Below are 14,623 nucleotides of genomic sequence, written 5' to 3' on the forward strand. Positions count from 1 at the left end.
AAATAACTATAATAATAAAAAGTCAGAAAGTTAAAAACTAGAGCATATCAAAAAAATTAAAGCATAAAAGAAAAAAACTAAAACAAAAAGGTTATTCGCAATGGGTATAAACTGCTATTGACTTATGACAAAATAACAGCGAAATTTTGTTGAATATTTTATCGGTTGCTCGCTCTTTCCTAATTAAACTCTACCCTAATTATAAAACTAAGAAAGATTGGAGATGAGAAACAAAACAAAAAAAGGTTTTAAAAAATCGTAAAATTCAGAAAAATAAGCAAAGTTTGTATAGTATCAAAACAAACAAAATGTTAATTAAAGACAGAAAAGAAAAATATGTTTAAAAAAGTGCCACAAAAATGAATAAATTATGAAGCTGTGCTTTAATTCTACTCGGGAATGTTAAAAATGATCGCTTTTTATGTTTATTTATTTTTTCCACCCAGAACAAGCGAAACTTCCTGAATAATTAAATATTTATCGTTAATTAACGCACGAAGTGCAAAGAATGTTAATACAATGAGCACTTTACGAACAAGTTTTTTGGTGTAATGTGATGGAAAATTTTAAAGCATGCTGGGTTTATGTGCTTATTATGCGAACAAGATAAAGAAAGAAGGGGGGAAAAAAATTTCTCACTTTTAAATTCATAACTACGATAGGATACTTAAAAGTTTTTATGGCCAAATATTTCAAAACTTGTGATGAAAGATTTTATTATGTTCCTACAATTAAAAGCCAGAAGCTTATCGTCTTCATTTGTATGCAATATTCATCTTTCCTAAGCCCAACAAATTCGTGGGGAAGAATTAAAAGGTAAGATTACGGAGGTAATACCTTTGTTATTTTTTATTATTATTATTTATAAGATAAGGCATACAATCCAGCATACACGTTTTTATATAACATGAAAATGTAGATTCAGAATGATTTTAGAATTTTTGGGATGAATTTTTCAGTGTTGCTTTATTCTTCAAGGTAAAAAAAAAAAGCAAGTTTTATTCTTATTAATGCATTATATTCAGAAACGTGCGAAAAATTTATTCTCCGAGCAGTCAGAAATTATTCTTTCTTTGGAATGATTCATTAAACTTTAAAAACATAAATTTTAATTTCTTTACATTGTTTTTATTATTTCATATATCTATTCTATTGCTTTTTTTTATGGAAAAACCCTTTCAACATTATTCTCTTATCTAGCGGGCTAACCTGGTGTCCAGTTTGGGTAGCCTTCCCCCTTTCTCAGAAGATTGCACCTCTTGTAGAATAAATTTTAATAATGATTCAACTGTTTCTACATGACTTCGAAACCTATAACACCCTAAGAATTTTGTAAAAAAATATCTTTAATAATTATAAACAATTAATAGTGTACAGTTTTTTTTATTGCTGTTATTGTTTTTCATTATTTCTGAAACTATATCATGCTTTCAAAATTTTTAGTAGGTTAGTACTTTTTCATCGTGATCTTTTCAGAAAATGTTCAGAAAATGCTTCAGATGCTCAGAAAAGTTATATATAATGTAATATATAAATGTTAGAGTATACATTGTTTTGACCTCACGCAACAAAGTCGCATACAAATTATGAGATTATAATTATAAATACAAATAAAAGAAAATAATATTTTTCATTATTTCTGATATTTCGCGTTTTTTAAAATTTTTATCAGGCAGAACTTTTCTTCGTATAACTTATCCTTATCTCTACTCTTCGAAAAAAAAGTAATGCAATGTTAGAGTATAATACTGTTTTCACTTTACATAATAAAACCGCATACAAACTATAAATACAAACAAAAACATCAAATTAGAAACATAGATTTTTTTTTTTTTTTTTTTTTGAAATGGGGAGAGAAATGTATATTTTCCTTTTTAAATGAAGAAAAAAAAATGAATTAAATTGAACTTTTTATGAGACAAACACATGTGGGATGGTGTTATGTCCCTTTATTAAAGTTATCACCACAAACCAATTCGCAATGCAAAGAAGTGAGCAGATGTTGAACTCTGTCATTATTCATTTGTTAAGAATAATGTGGAAGGAGAGAGAGAGAAAGGAGGTGGGGGCCCACCCACGCAAAGTCGCTCTTCATCTTGTGGGACTAATGGGCCCGAACTTTGACCTCGCTTTAGTGACACCTTAAATTCAACTGAAAGAGGATGCTTGGGAAAAAAGAGAGATTTTATTAAGACAAATGGATTTTTTTTTAAAAAAAAAAGAGAGAGAGAGAGAGTACAACGGGTTTAAGTAATATATCTCAATCAATAAACGCACAAGCTGCTTAAAATAAATGATATTTAGAGCAGAAATCTAAAATTGTGACGGAGGGGAAAAAACGATCACGAATTTGTGAACAATTTTAAGATTTAAAAGAAAATTAGCAGTAAGAATTACTATTTCTGCTTTTTAATTATTTACTCTTATAAAAGTGTTTACTTTTTTTAAAACAATAAAAGTTAAGAGTTTTTCTTAATGATAAACTCCATCCCAATTGTACCAAACAGTGTCTTCATACTTTCATGAGAAAAGAACTATTAACAGGAAAAAAAATTGGAGCTTTTTTGGAACCCTATCCTTATTGCACCTAACCATGCAGTCAATTGCATTATTAGTTAAAAACTTTTTTTAAAGCAAAATATGAAAGTATAACAAAAGAATTTTCCTACCTGGTTTAAATGAATCATTTAATGATTAAGGGTTACATAATTTTTATTATGATAAATAAATTGATCAACAAAAAATAATTTCTTAAGGCAATAATAAATGAGTACTACCTATCGTACTTTCAATAAGGCATTCACTTTAAAATTTTACACTGTCTTCATGGCCCTAAATTAATGGGTAATCCATAGTTAAAATCGATCTTCATTTGCTTTTTAACTTTATATAAAAATAATATATTTCAGTGAAGTCTTTTACTTCAACGTCTAGTAATTCAGTGTCATAATATTAACAAAATAATTTATAGCGGCTTAAATGCCTGACACTTGCAGTTACATTATATGAGAAAATAATCCATAGAGTAAAAATGATAATTAAGGTTTATCAGATAACTTAAAATAAATTAAAAGCACAGAACTTTTCGTGTCATGTAATTCACATAACATTTAATCAAGTCTAATAGTAACGTGAAAAAGTAAATTGCAGTGCATGAATTATCAATATTACTTACAAAATAATTTATACGTAATTGAAATCTGGAAACTCGTGTCATCGTGTCGCTTTTTTTTTTTTTTTTCAAGTCCAATAACTCTATTGAAAAAAATATGAATCAACAGTGTATCGTATTTACAATGTTATTTTATCGCATGCAGAAAGGAAGAAAAAGAAGTTTGAAACCTGAATTTTAAAACGCGTTAGCTACATCTATTCTAATGTGAAAAATAATTAACGGTCTATTTATTTACAAAAAATATTTTATCAAAGAGGAGAAAAAGAGAATTTTTAAACCTAAATTTTGAAACGTGTTAACTACATCTATTCTATTATACTTCCCATAACTCAGTTCCCAAACAAGATAGATGAATTTATTTCTGACACTTAACTCATTCGATTTTTTTTCCCCTGTTTAAATCAAGACTAAATATTTAAATTCAAAATGATTCATTACACAACAAACAAAAGCGAGCGTATGCGAATAACATCAAGGATATTTATTTATTTATTTTTTAGATTTAAAGTAAAGGATGTCGTAGGGAGTGAGACAAGGACTGAGGGAGAAAAGACGTACGGTTGATGCAAGCTCATTATTTTGCCTCCCCCCCCCCTACTCATCGATCAAGTCGTTGAGAAAGAAAATTACACTTCCTCCTGTTTCGAATCCAAACCTAACTTGGCAAACAGTTCCTCCTCTCTTGTTCCGTCTTTTATTTTGAAATTTCCTTCTTGAATGAAATTCTAAATCGATATGATCCCACTGTTTGCAATTTAAAACATTATTTCGACTATAGATTTTATTATCTTAGCTTTATTTTTTCTCTCAGCTTTTTTTTGATGCATGTTATGAATATTTGGATTGCTTATCGATTTTCGTATGACTCACGATTCCAATTCTAATAGATATTTCTAAAATGCCTGTAAAATTTTGTATTTGTTTTTAAACGATTCGAATAGTTTTACACAGATCTTCTCGCTAACAACGTCAAAACAGAACCATGTGACTCAGAATTTGAAAAACACTAAAATATTCAAATCTATCTATTTAAAATGTATTTTCAACTATACATTGTAATTGAAATGTGCCCAATTATTTTAATTAATAATTGTAATCCAATATATCAAATAAACATTTTGTTAAAACAAATGCAATTAGATTGATTATAAACAAATATATTATATATATGTTAAAAGAAATTCTTTATAAATGAGTTATAAGTAAGAAAAAAAATTGTATACAAATTTGAACACTTTAAAGCTCTCAAATAATAAATTTTTGGCGCTTTTATATCTTGAGGGATAATTTGAGTTCATGATGATGAATAGCGTAGAGGAAATGTTTACAAAGATCACGACACCGTTAAATATTAAATAACAATAACTTAAATTTAAAAAAAATAGCAGAACTTGCGTAATAACGAATACTGTATAGCGAGTTCCGATTTTTTTAATTTGTACTTAATATTAATTTCCCCTAGGAGTTTTTAGTGACCCTTAAATAACCATAATATTACTCCCATAAAGAGTGCTCAATCATCACTGGGAGGGGGGCTATGATCGTTGTCAGATAATTTATGATATAGTATTTCTCAAATTATGAAAAATGCATTATAGTTTGTTTATTAAAAATAAATAATTTACAAATAGTTCAAAATACAAATTTGCAAACAAGGCTCAGTGAGTAATTGTATGTATAAATTAAGTCCGCTAAATGCAAATTGTTTTAAATAAATTCCAAGATAAAAAAAAATTCCTGTTTGTTAACTTTAACGAGTACTTTACATTCTATTTATAATTACATACATACATGAAAATTTCTTCTACTGCATTAAATCTTGTTCATGCAGATGAAAATTTCTGTTAAGCAGTCAATTATAACATATTATTAAGAAATAATTGCCATCTGTGTAAAACATTAGAAATCTATATAAAATAGTTTGGTAAAGCCAAGATACACCAAAAGCAATACATAACTATCCTTGAACGTTATTAAGTGAACTAATCGAAAACGAGTGGTTAAAATCCGTATTTATGAAATAAGAAACCATTAAAATTAATTATAAATTAAAAAAGCTTACATACCTTCAACCTCGCATATAGTTTTATACAGTAATCCAAATAATAATAAAAGTTCCAATCCATATTTTCAACTAATATTGTTCCGAAATCACACAAGAACGGTTTACAATTTCTCAACCCAATCCTCACACCAGAGACTGAATCGAACTAAGTGACGCAGACTGCAAATGATAAGCGCAGTACTGACCTGTAGTGCGGAAGTTGTTCCTGGAATTTTTTGGGAATGTAACAAAGAAAAGCAAAGGGGGCACGCTTCGAAATTTTGAGTAGATAATTAACAGGTCTTCAGCATTCTTCTCTTTCACATTGGCAATCGATAGAGGTTCCTTGATCACCTTTTGTAAGATGAATGACATTTCCGCAAAAGAAGAAGAAAAAATGGACCTGGTGTCAGAAGACCTGGTGTGATTGCTTCTATGTTATCACACAAAACCTGTCAATCAATTAACTATTCAGACTACAGAGGCACATAATCAAGGCATTTTTGCACAGCTGGTAATTTTTTCAAATATCATGGAAATAGGTATAGCTACTATTATAAATCATAGTACACATTATAGTTAATTGAACTCATATAACTCATTGAAATAAATTATCTTGCTTTATAATAATATCGAAATTTTTTGGAGTTTCTGCACAGTTTTCTGGAAACTTTTTATTTAGACTAACTTACTGTCGAAATAAAGAAGAATTAAATAAATGCAGAAATTTTATAAATTGAATAAATTAAAATGAAAAAAAATTCAAAAAATAGGCGAGAAAAACAAATATTTTCGATTTCTAAAGATAAAATGGCTAATTTATACGATTTCAAAGTTGTAAAAAAAAAAACTTAAACTTTAAAATTTTCATAAAGTGGATTTTTTTTAAAAAAAGCAATTATTTCACAAATTGAATTTATGCAATAACCAGACTAGAAATAGAAATGTTTTCTTTTTCCAAGAGCCCTAATTTAAATATTTTAAAGCAGTTAAAAAAATTTGCATAATTCAAATTTATAAAAACAACTATATGCGTGATTTTACTAAGGAATTTCATATGCGGACCTAACAACTCTCAATGCTTATACAAATAATGTGATCTTTCAAGCATAGTAGTATTATTTCCTGATTTTAAACCTTTAAAAAGAAATTTCGGACACTGACAATGAAAAATCAAAGTGAATTAAAAAAATAGTAATAAAGAGAGAAAAAAGTCAATTTTAGCCCATATGCTTTCTCTTTATGTATCGGCACTCAATGTCTATTAGCATTTATAATTTCATTATATGATACAATTTATTTTAAAGGTTCTAACATGTTTAATAAACTGTAGAGTATTCTCCCGTTAAATTCTCAGGATTGTACAGGTAGCGGGTTCGATTCACATAGCTTCACTCTTTTTTTTTAGGAGGAGGTTTCTGTACCAAATAAACTAAGTGAAGCAAATGCTATTTATAATCGAATACATTTCAATTCTAAAAAATACCAAAAAACCAGTACCTAACAGTTTCTCATTATGAACATATCCTGAAAATTACAACAAAATCATAAATGCAATCCAGAATCCAACCTACTAAAAAAAAAAAAAACTGGCTCTTAAGCCTGTAAATGCAATTCAAACTTCTATGGTATAAAGAATAACTGAAATATATACATATTATAAGAACATGATGATCAAGATTAAGACGTCAATATAAAAATAATAATAAAAATTCAATGCAATATAAATAATACAGAATATCTCTTCCGTGATCCTGGACTGCGTTTGATACGATCACAAGTTCGGGCCCCAAATAGCTATAATGTACACTTTCCTAATACAATGCAATACAGGGTTTAATTCTTCTTAAATTTCAAGAATACGTTTAGCAACATATTTATCATTCGCTGTCATAGCTAACTTGGTAAAATTATTATCGTAACATTTAATTGTATTCTAGGTCAGCAGCAACCTATCCGCATAATTAAAGAAAAAAAATTAACACACAATATTTTAAAAAATATTTCTGAATGTTCTACATATAACATAATTTAAACTCGAAATGTTTATGAAAAAATAATATTTCATACACGTTGTACTATATGTTACGATGAAAGTAATAAATCTGGCTAGCATTAATAAACACTTTCTTTGATGAATTATGCTCATGAATGACATTATTAACCGGTTATTATTAATAACTGCCAAAGAAATTGGGTCATTTATTAAAACTTCAACTTAAACGTAATTTTTATAATAAATTTGTCGTTGTAGAGCAAAATATATTACAGCCAAGTTCTATATGATATATTATTAGAACTATGATATTCCTTAGTGTAGTACCTTTTTTTTAGGAAATTTGCATATTTAATTAAAATGAAAATTGCGAGACATTTTTGAATAAATTATTTTGGTCGAACTTCATTGGTAATTATTAATAATAATGTGATAAATTCTGGTAGATTATAAAGCTTAACCGACCTATTTGATTATTACTAATAATAACCGAATATTATAATAAAAGCTAACCTTTTATTATTTTCAGCATATTTGTTAGCCATTTTGTTAACGTATTTTTTTATTTTACTTCATATCGGTAAGTTTTTTTCTCCCTTCATTTTAAACTCATATACAATTAGAATTTCGTTTGTTTCATAGGCATTGGTGCATTATAAAAAGTTATTTTTATTTTAGAGTAATTAGTCTTAATTTCGTAATGATTCTTCGTAAATCAGTATTAGAAAGTACTATTAAGTGGATAAAATCGTGTGAGCTGACAAGATTATCTTTTTGTTGTTTTGTTACCGGGATTCTTTTTTCTTTTTTTACATTTCAATTTTTTTCCGTATATATATATATATATATATATATATATATATAGACTGATGCACGTTTTACGACACTGATAAAAACACATAGCTTGATAAACTCAAGTCATAAATACATTACAGCATCGAATTAAAAAACGTGGCTCTATCCCAAAAAGTGAAAAAGACAGCCTCCCCATTTTGATTTCTGCTGTAGGCAGGAGTAAGAACAAGTCATTTTAAACAGGTAATAAATTAAAAGACACATAATCCTCGCGTCGATGAACACGATAGCTAACGCCAGAAAATAAATAATTTCTTGCAACTTTATATTTTTATTCCTCCAGAGGAACTCACACATACCACCCAGACATGATTCATGACTTTTTACAACTACTGCCTGCAAAACCAAATATTGTATGTGATAAGAATAGGAAACAACGGTATGGAACCGCTTTCATGCGATAAATAACCTAATTTTGCTTCCACACAAACTGAGCCATTTTTCATCCTTTAATGGTGACTCACGTCATTTTATCAGAAAGATTCTCAGCTCTGTTTAATTAGAATCGCCACTATAATATGAAAAAGAAAGAAAAAAAAAACATATTTTAAATTCAGTTCAACGGCTTTCAATTGATTGATTTTTAAGAAGTGGTTTGGTACGCCTTATTATTATTGTCATGAAACAATAATAATAACAACAACGAAACAGGTGGTGATGATAGAATGCCGCATCCGGCTTGCACCACCCACAGTGCAGACGTAAAATATCCTCAGTGGTAGACGGATCATGGATTAGAGTTCCCTAGCCGTCAGGCAAACCGTGGAAGGGTTTCGTATTTTTCCTCTTCATGTAACGCAAATGCGGGTTAGTCAAATCAAAAAGTTCTCCAAGAAGGCAAAATGTCTTCTGGATTGGGTTCAAAATGACAACTGATAGACGACGCATGAACACTGGTAGCCGTAAACCCACAATTTGGATCGACTGTTCAACGACGGTTACAAAATAAAAAACCATCCATACACCGCAAAAATCTGAAGCCTATTTGAGTAATGTTGTTATGGTTCAATTCAAATTTATTGTAGTTTTAAAATATTGTATTTTAATTTCCCTCATTTAACAAAAATATACTAAAATATGAAAGTAAATGAATCAAAATACATTTATTATTGCATAATATTTTCTCCTTCATTCATTGAGTTCTCAATTTAAATCTTTTCTCAATTTGAAGCTCATTTTTTAAAAATAAAATGAGACTGTTGGAAATCTGCGGCACTGCTTTCTTAATTATGCAATGCCATTTTTATATCATAAAAATTTCAATATAAATTTTCGATGACATAAAAGGAGATTATAAGCATATTATTTAGTTTTTAAGTGTGATTGAAAATTTCTAAATGCTTCACTTCATTTAAACCCCACAAGCATCACATTTTAAGTTAACTTTCAAACTTCATTGCATCGCTATTCATTCTGTAAGATCTTTTGCATTATTTTCTTTTTCTATTCCTTAACTATTATTATCATTGTTATTTTTTTTTTTTTTAAATATAAAAGTATTGATGACGTAGCAAAAGCTTAAAGCAGTGGCGTTCAGTGGTGATAGATACCTGGGACCTACATTCCTTTTAGATTCCCCTGAAAAAACGAATAAAATAGCTAGGAGGGGGGGGGCACGTTTAAATAAATAAAAAGGGATTAAATAGATTTCCGAATATCTCAATCCATATTTTAAATTAATTCTTATGTGTAAATTCAGACGGAAAAATTATTCTATAATAAGAGATTATTTTTTAATTGGGAATCTTTTTTAATGTATTTTAATGCTCTAAAACCTACTTTATTCAATTTATTTCATCCATTATAAAATATTTTCCTTTCGTCAAATTTTTAAAAAGTTTAATTTCATAGGAAAAACAATAATAGTGGATTTAAAGGTGCGAGTAGCATGCTTACTATGCGATACAATGATCATTTTATTTATTTATATATATATATTTTTTATAATGTAGTAGTAGGAAAAGTTGTATCTATTATTAGAAAAGGAAAGGGAAAGAGAAAGCGGTTTGAAACGAATCGATTTCTTTCATTGATTAACAATTATTTTATAAACAATGAATCATAAAATGATTCATTAATGTTCTCTCGATGTATGCTTGAAATTATTTGCATTTACAAGTTTGCTGCTGTTTAAAGAATATACATCAAAATTATAATATTTCTCAAAATGAGCACTAAATAACGTTATAATCGTGCACTGCATCTACTGGCCTCCGTACACCATTAACTGTAACGAGGATGACGTTGCTTATTTTCGAAATAAGGTAAAAACGAAGGCGTAAACTTATCACAAATTCTTCACAGTATTTCCGAATTTCTTAATTAAATAAATAAAAAACTTAATACTCAAAAGGCTTTGTACTAATACCTATTAATTTAGAAACGAAGGTAAATAAAAAGGAAACTATAATGGAAGGGGGGGGGAGAATAAAAATTATAATAATCTGTATTATTTTTATGTTCATTCAGGAAATCAATTTATTGTATTTCGCTTGTTCTACGGAAGTTAATATTTTACGAGACTATCTGAAATATAATAGAGCAAACTAAAAATAGTCGATACTTTAGCTAAGACAACATTGATGTTTCGTTTAAAGTAAAATAATGATAGTAAAAATTTATATGCTTGAAAAAATACAAATGACTTAAAGCTGCTCAGCAAAAATGTCTACGTGTAAAATAGAATAAATAAAAAAAAAAAAGAAGAAAAAATTCAATAACCAAATGGAACGTTTTTTCCCCCTTCCACAAGAATAGTAAAATACTAATTTCTTTAAAAGAACAAAAATCGTTAGGTAAAGAAAAAAAAAAATTTTTTTTTTTCACTCTAAAAATAAGCTGGAACGAAATGAAAAACTGAGAAGAGGATAAAAAGGAAAGAAAAAAAAAAGAGGGGTGGAACGGTTTAACCGTGATCTTGTTTTGAGATTCTCAGCCATTTCCTGCTTTACTACCTTAAAAATGTAGAATTCCTTTTTCCCTTTCCTGAAAAATCTCTTTTTTCCTGCCTCCGAGCTACGCTTTAATAAATATACAGTTGCCATTTTTTTTTCTTTGCTTTCTTTTTACACAAAAGTACATACTTCACAATCATGCACTACTACTATACCAACAGTCAGGAGGGAAAAAAAAAGACACAGATTTTCCTACTTTTCTGTTCTTTTTTTCACCCCTTCCCCCACGCTTCTTTTAGCTAAAGTTCTTTTATTCTAGAAAAAAAAAAGTGAGAGAAAAGAAACACGCAGTCTCTGTTTTGGCGGGAGTAGAGAGAGAGAGGAGGAAAATATTTGAAAATTTAGACCCTCTCAAGTTACCCCTAGCGTACTAACGAGCAGCAGCGACGGTAATTTGTCAAAACTCACGACCCAAGTTTTCTCTCCAAAGATTTGGTGTGGTATGTAGATATGGGGGAAAAAAATGAAAACAAAATTGGCCGAAAAATGACACATTTGGCGAGGATTGAATTGATTCATACATGTGGCAGACATCTTTGCAGTTTTTTCCGGATACCCGCTTTTCTTCAATTGCAAAACAAAAAATAAAAATAAATAAATACATTAAAAATGAAAAACTACCTTCTTTTTTTTGGTTTCCAATATGCAATAAGTGTCTTTTTTTTAAAAATTCACGTTTGGAATAATAACGTAAAAAAGATTATCGCTTTTGAAAATTATACAGTGATGTATAGTAATAATTAAAAATTTCTGATGTCTGTTTACTCTTCCCTCCAACAGAACGTATTATCATCTGCAGGCTGTAAATATACAATAATATACTCCACCCAAAAAGTAAAACAAAAAAAATTTGAAACCATAGAAATTTGAAACCCAGATATTCTGAGATCTCCAGAAAGAAATTTAAAAATTATCACAGATTTTTCACAACTTAAATGAACTTTTTTCGAATAGAAATTTAAAAAAGTACTTAAGTTATAGTTGTATGTAATAAGAGTTTATGCATAAATTTAAATTATTTTTTTAGGAATGAAATTAATGTTTCAAACTAATATGGTTTATTATCTGAAAAAGTTTCAAGATATAAACCAAAAAGTTTCAATTTGAAACATTTATTATTATTATTTATTTATTTGAAGAAAAAAAGCTGCAGAGATGAATTAATTTGATAAAATGTTTATAACCTTAATCTGTACAGAAATTTAAATAAATTTTTTTCTTTTTTTTAAAGAAAGTGAAAAAAAATGATCGCCAAAATGATCAATTAAAATAGCTCTAATGAGATGAAAAATTAATGGTACTTTTGATAAATTGAAATATTATGGCGGTAAAGTTGTGTGTGACCATTATATTGCTTATAATAAACACTGTAAAAAATTCAAAACCAAATTACTGTAAAAAGTTTCGGCAGTTAGGGTGCCGTAACTTTATACCGTAAAATCCACTTTTACTGGAACATGTTATGAAACCAAAAATTCGGTATACCATAATTTTTTCAGTAACATTTACTGTAAAACCAATGAATCACTCAAATTAATTATTATTGTAAAAATTACGGTAAAAATAGATTCTATGGTAAAATGAATTTTACGGATGATGCATCCAAAGTTCCGGTACCTTATACCGCGATTTGATCCTGAATTTTTTACCGTTGTGGGCTCCAGGAATGTCCAGAGCTTATTAAGAACTCCTTCTTTGCAGAGAGACTTTCCAACCTGTAAACCAAAGAGCATTTTTTTTTTTATTTATTTGTGTGTCTGTTTACCTAAATTAAAAAATTTTAATAAATAGCTTCGAATAAAAAATTGCAAAAAATAGTAACACAAAAATACTTCATATCACTCTCGTCATTTGATTTTTTTTAAAAATTAAAATGAAATATAATTAAACATACATTTTTGTTTTAGCGAAGAAATGAAAATAAATCGTTGGTCAACCAATGCAAGCAATGCAATGTTAAGTTCCGTATTGGCGATGGAAATTTCTAAGAACTCTATTTTCGCATGACATGCGCAAAAGTCCCTCTTCAAATCTGAGCGACATTAAATAAACTCATTAATGACTCCGAGAAATATTTGATAGATAATGGTTCGCGGAATTCTATTTTAGTGGGTCGATAAAAATAAATATACGATTATTACTCCATTCATTTCAAATAAAAACAATTTCAAGCTATCAATTCTAAAACAAAATATGTAGTATTGCCCTTCATATAAATCACTATGAGTTTTATTTTTGTTGAGAGATATTGAAAAAATACAGTGAAAAAAAATTACGAATAAAATAAAAGTGGTGTTTAATAGATCTTAAATAGTGTTTAGTTTTTCATTTAGAACGGAGTTCCAAATTTTCAGATAATTTGAAATAGAAACCAACAAGTTATCCGATGAATTTGATCATTCATTTTACAATTTCATTCGGTATTCATTTAATACCGAAATGTAAGCAAACATTTGTCTTAAGAAAAATGGCAGTGCTGTAATTTTTAATTTACAAAGTTATAAAAATCAACTTTTCACATTTTTTTTTTTTTTTTGAATAAACAGTGGAGGGAGGAAACTCTGCATTCGAATGAAAAGAAAAACATGCCTAAGAATCATCATCATACAAAATATTATCACTATACGGGTAGCCATAACACGCGTTTAAACTAAATCATTTGATTGTTTTAAAAAAGGATCTTTCCACTAAGCTTTAAAATATGCACCACAAATACATGTCATTTATATAATTATATTTATTTATGTTCTGTCTTCTCGGCACATTTTTACTATTTCTCGCCAAACAACTTCTTTTAAAAAACGAGGTAAGTTCCAAAAGGAAAAAAAAAAATTCTCAGTAGAGAGTGATGTGAAAAAGCATTGATATTCAGTTCATACAAAATGTTCGATTTCAATTTTTGAATGTATGTATTCATCCTCTTTCTCCAGAGGGTTCCTCAAATGAAAGCTGTTGATTGGAATATTCTGTTGTACCAATAGTGTCGATCTTCAAGGGGGGGAAGGGATTAATCCACTTCTTATGCCCCTCCCACCACTTCAATGCACCCCTTAACACCTCCGGGATTTGGTGATACGCTTTATTCTTTTGTTATGCATAACGTCATCTCTCTATTTCACTCAGAGAGAAAGAGGAAATTCGGCCTCTTTAAAACAAATAAGAGGTGTGAATATCGCTGGATTTACTTTTTTTTTGCATTTTTACACAAAAGTGCATTACTTATAATTTTTTTTTATGAATCATGTGATATGGTATTCATAGCACGAGCAATACTTTTTTTTTTTGGGACATAATCTTCTAGAGATTTATTTTTTCTTCTTAAAATTTGATGCCACCTGATGTATACATGTGAAGTACATACGTGCGTATTTCAGCATTTATGCCAAAATCAAAAGCTAAAACGTTTATATTTTTCTTTCCAAAATGGCCTCTTAAAAATTTTCGAGTAAATGGTTATAACTTTCATTTAATCGTAAATAAATGCAGTTACATACGATACATAATTTATCGATACATTTTTAATGAAACATTATTTATTTTAATCAATCGTAAGAGAACCAATAATTAAACTGGTTATGAAATATCGTGAAGAAATTAAA

General features: G+C 28.4%; 1 protein-coding gene across 4 annotated transcripts in view; it reads right to left on the reverse strand.

Annotated features, from left to right (window-relative positions):
- Positions 1-14,623, reverse strand: part of LOC107450033 (protein pangolin, isoforms A/H/I/S) — a 155,015-nt gene that overhangs the window by 51,652 nt on the left and 88,740 nt on the right. Inside the window, exon 1 of one of the 4 annotated variants that reach the window (XM_071180253.2) lies at positions 5,242-5,443. The exons of 2 other annotated variants lie outside the window; for them this stretch is intronic. In XM_071180253.2, the coding sequence (XP_071036354.1) occupies positions 5,242-5,301 (60 nt within the window). In that variant the 5' untranslated portion in view covers positions 5,302-5,443. Of the gene's footprint in view, positions 1-5,241; positions 5,444-14,623 lie in introns of those variants that run through there. One more of the 4 variants, XM_016065741.4, reaches the window with a different exon arrangement.

This window comes from Parasteatoda tepidariorum, chromosome 1 (assembly GCF_982258835.1).
Source record: "Parasteatoda tepidariorum strain Cologne lab strain chromosome 1, Ptep-v5.0, whole genome shotgun sequence".
NCBI lineage: Eukaryota > Metazoa > Arthropoda > Arachnida > Araneae > Theridiidae > Parasteatoda > Parasteatoda tepidariorum.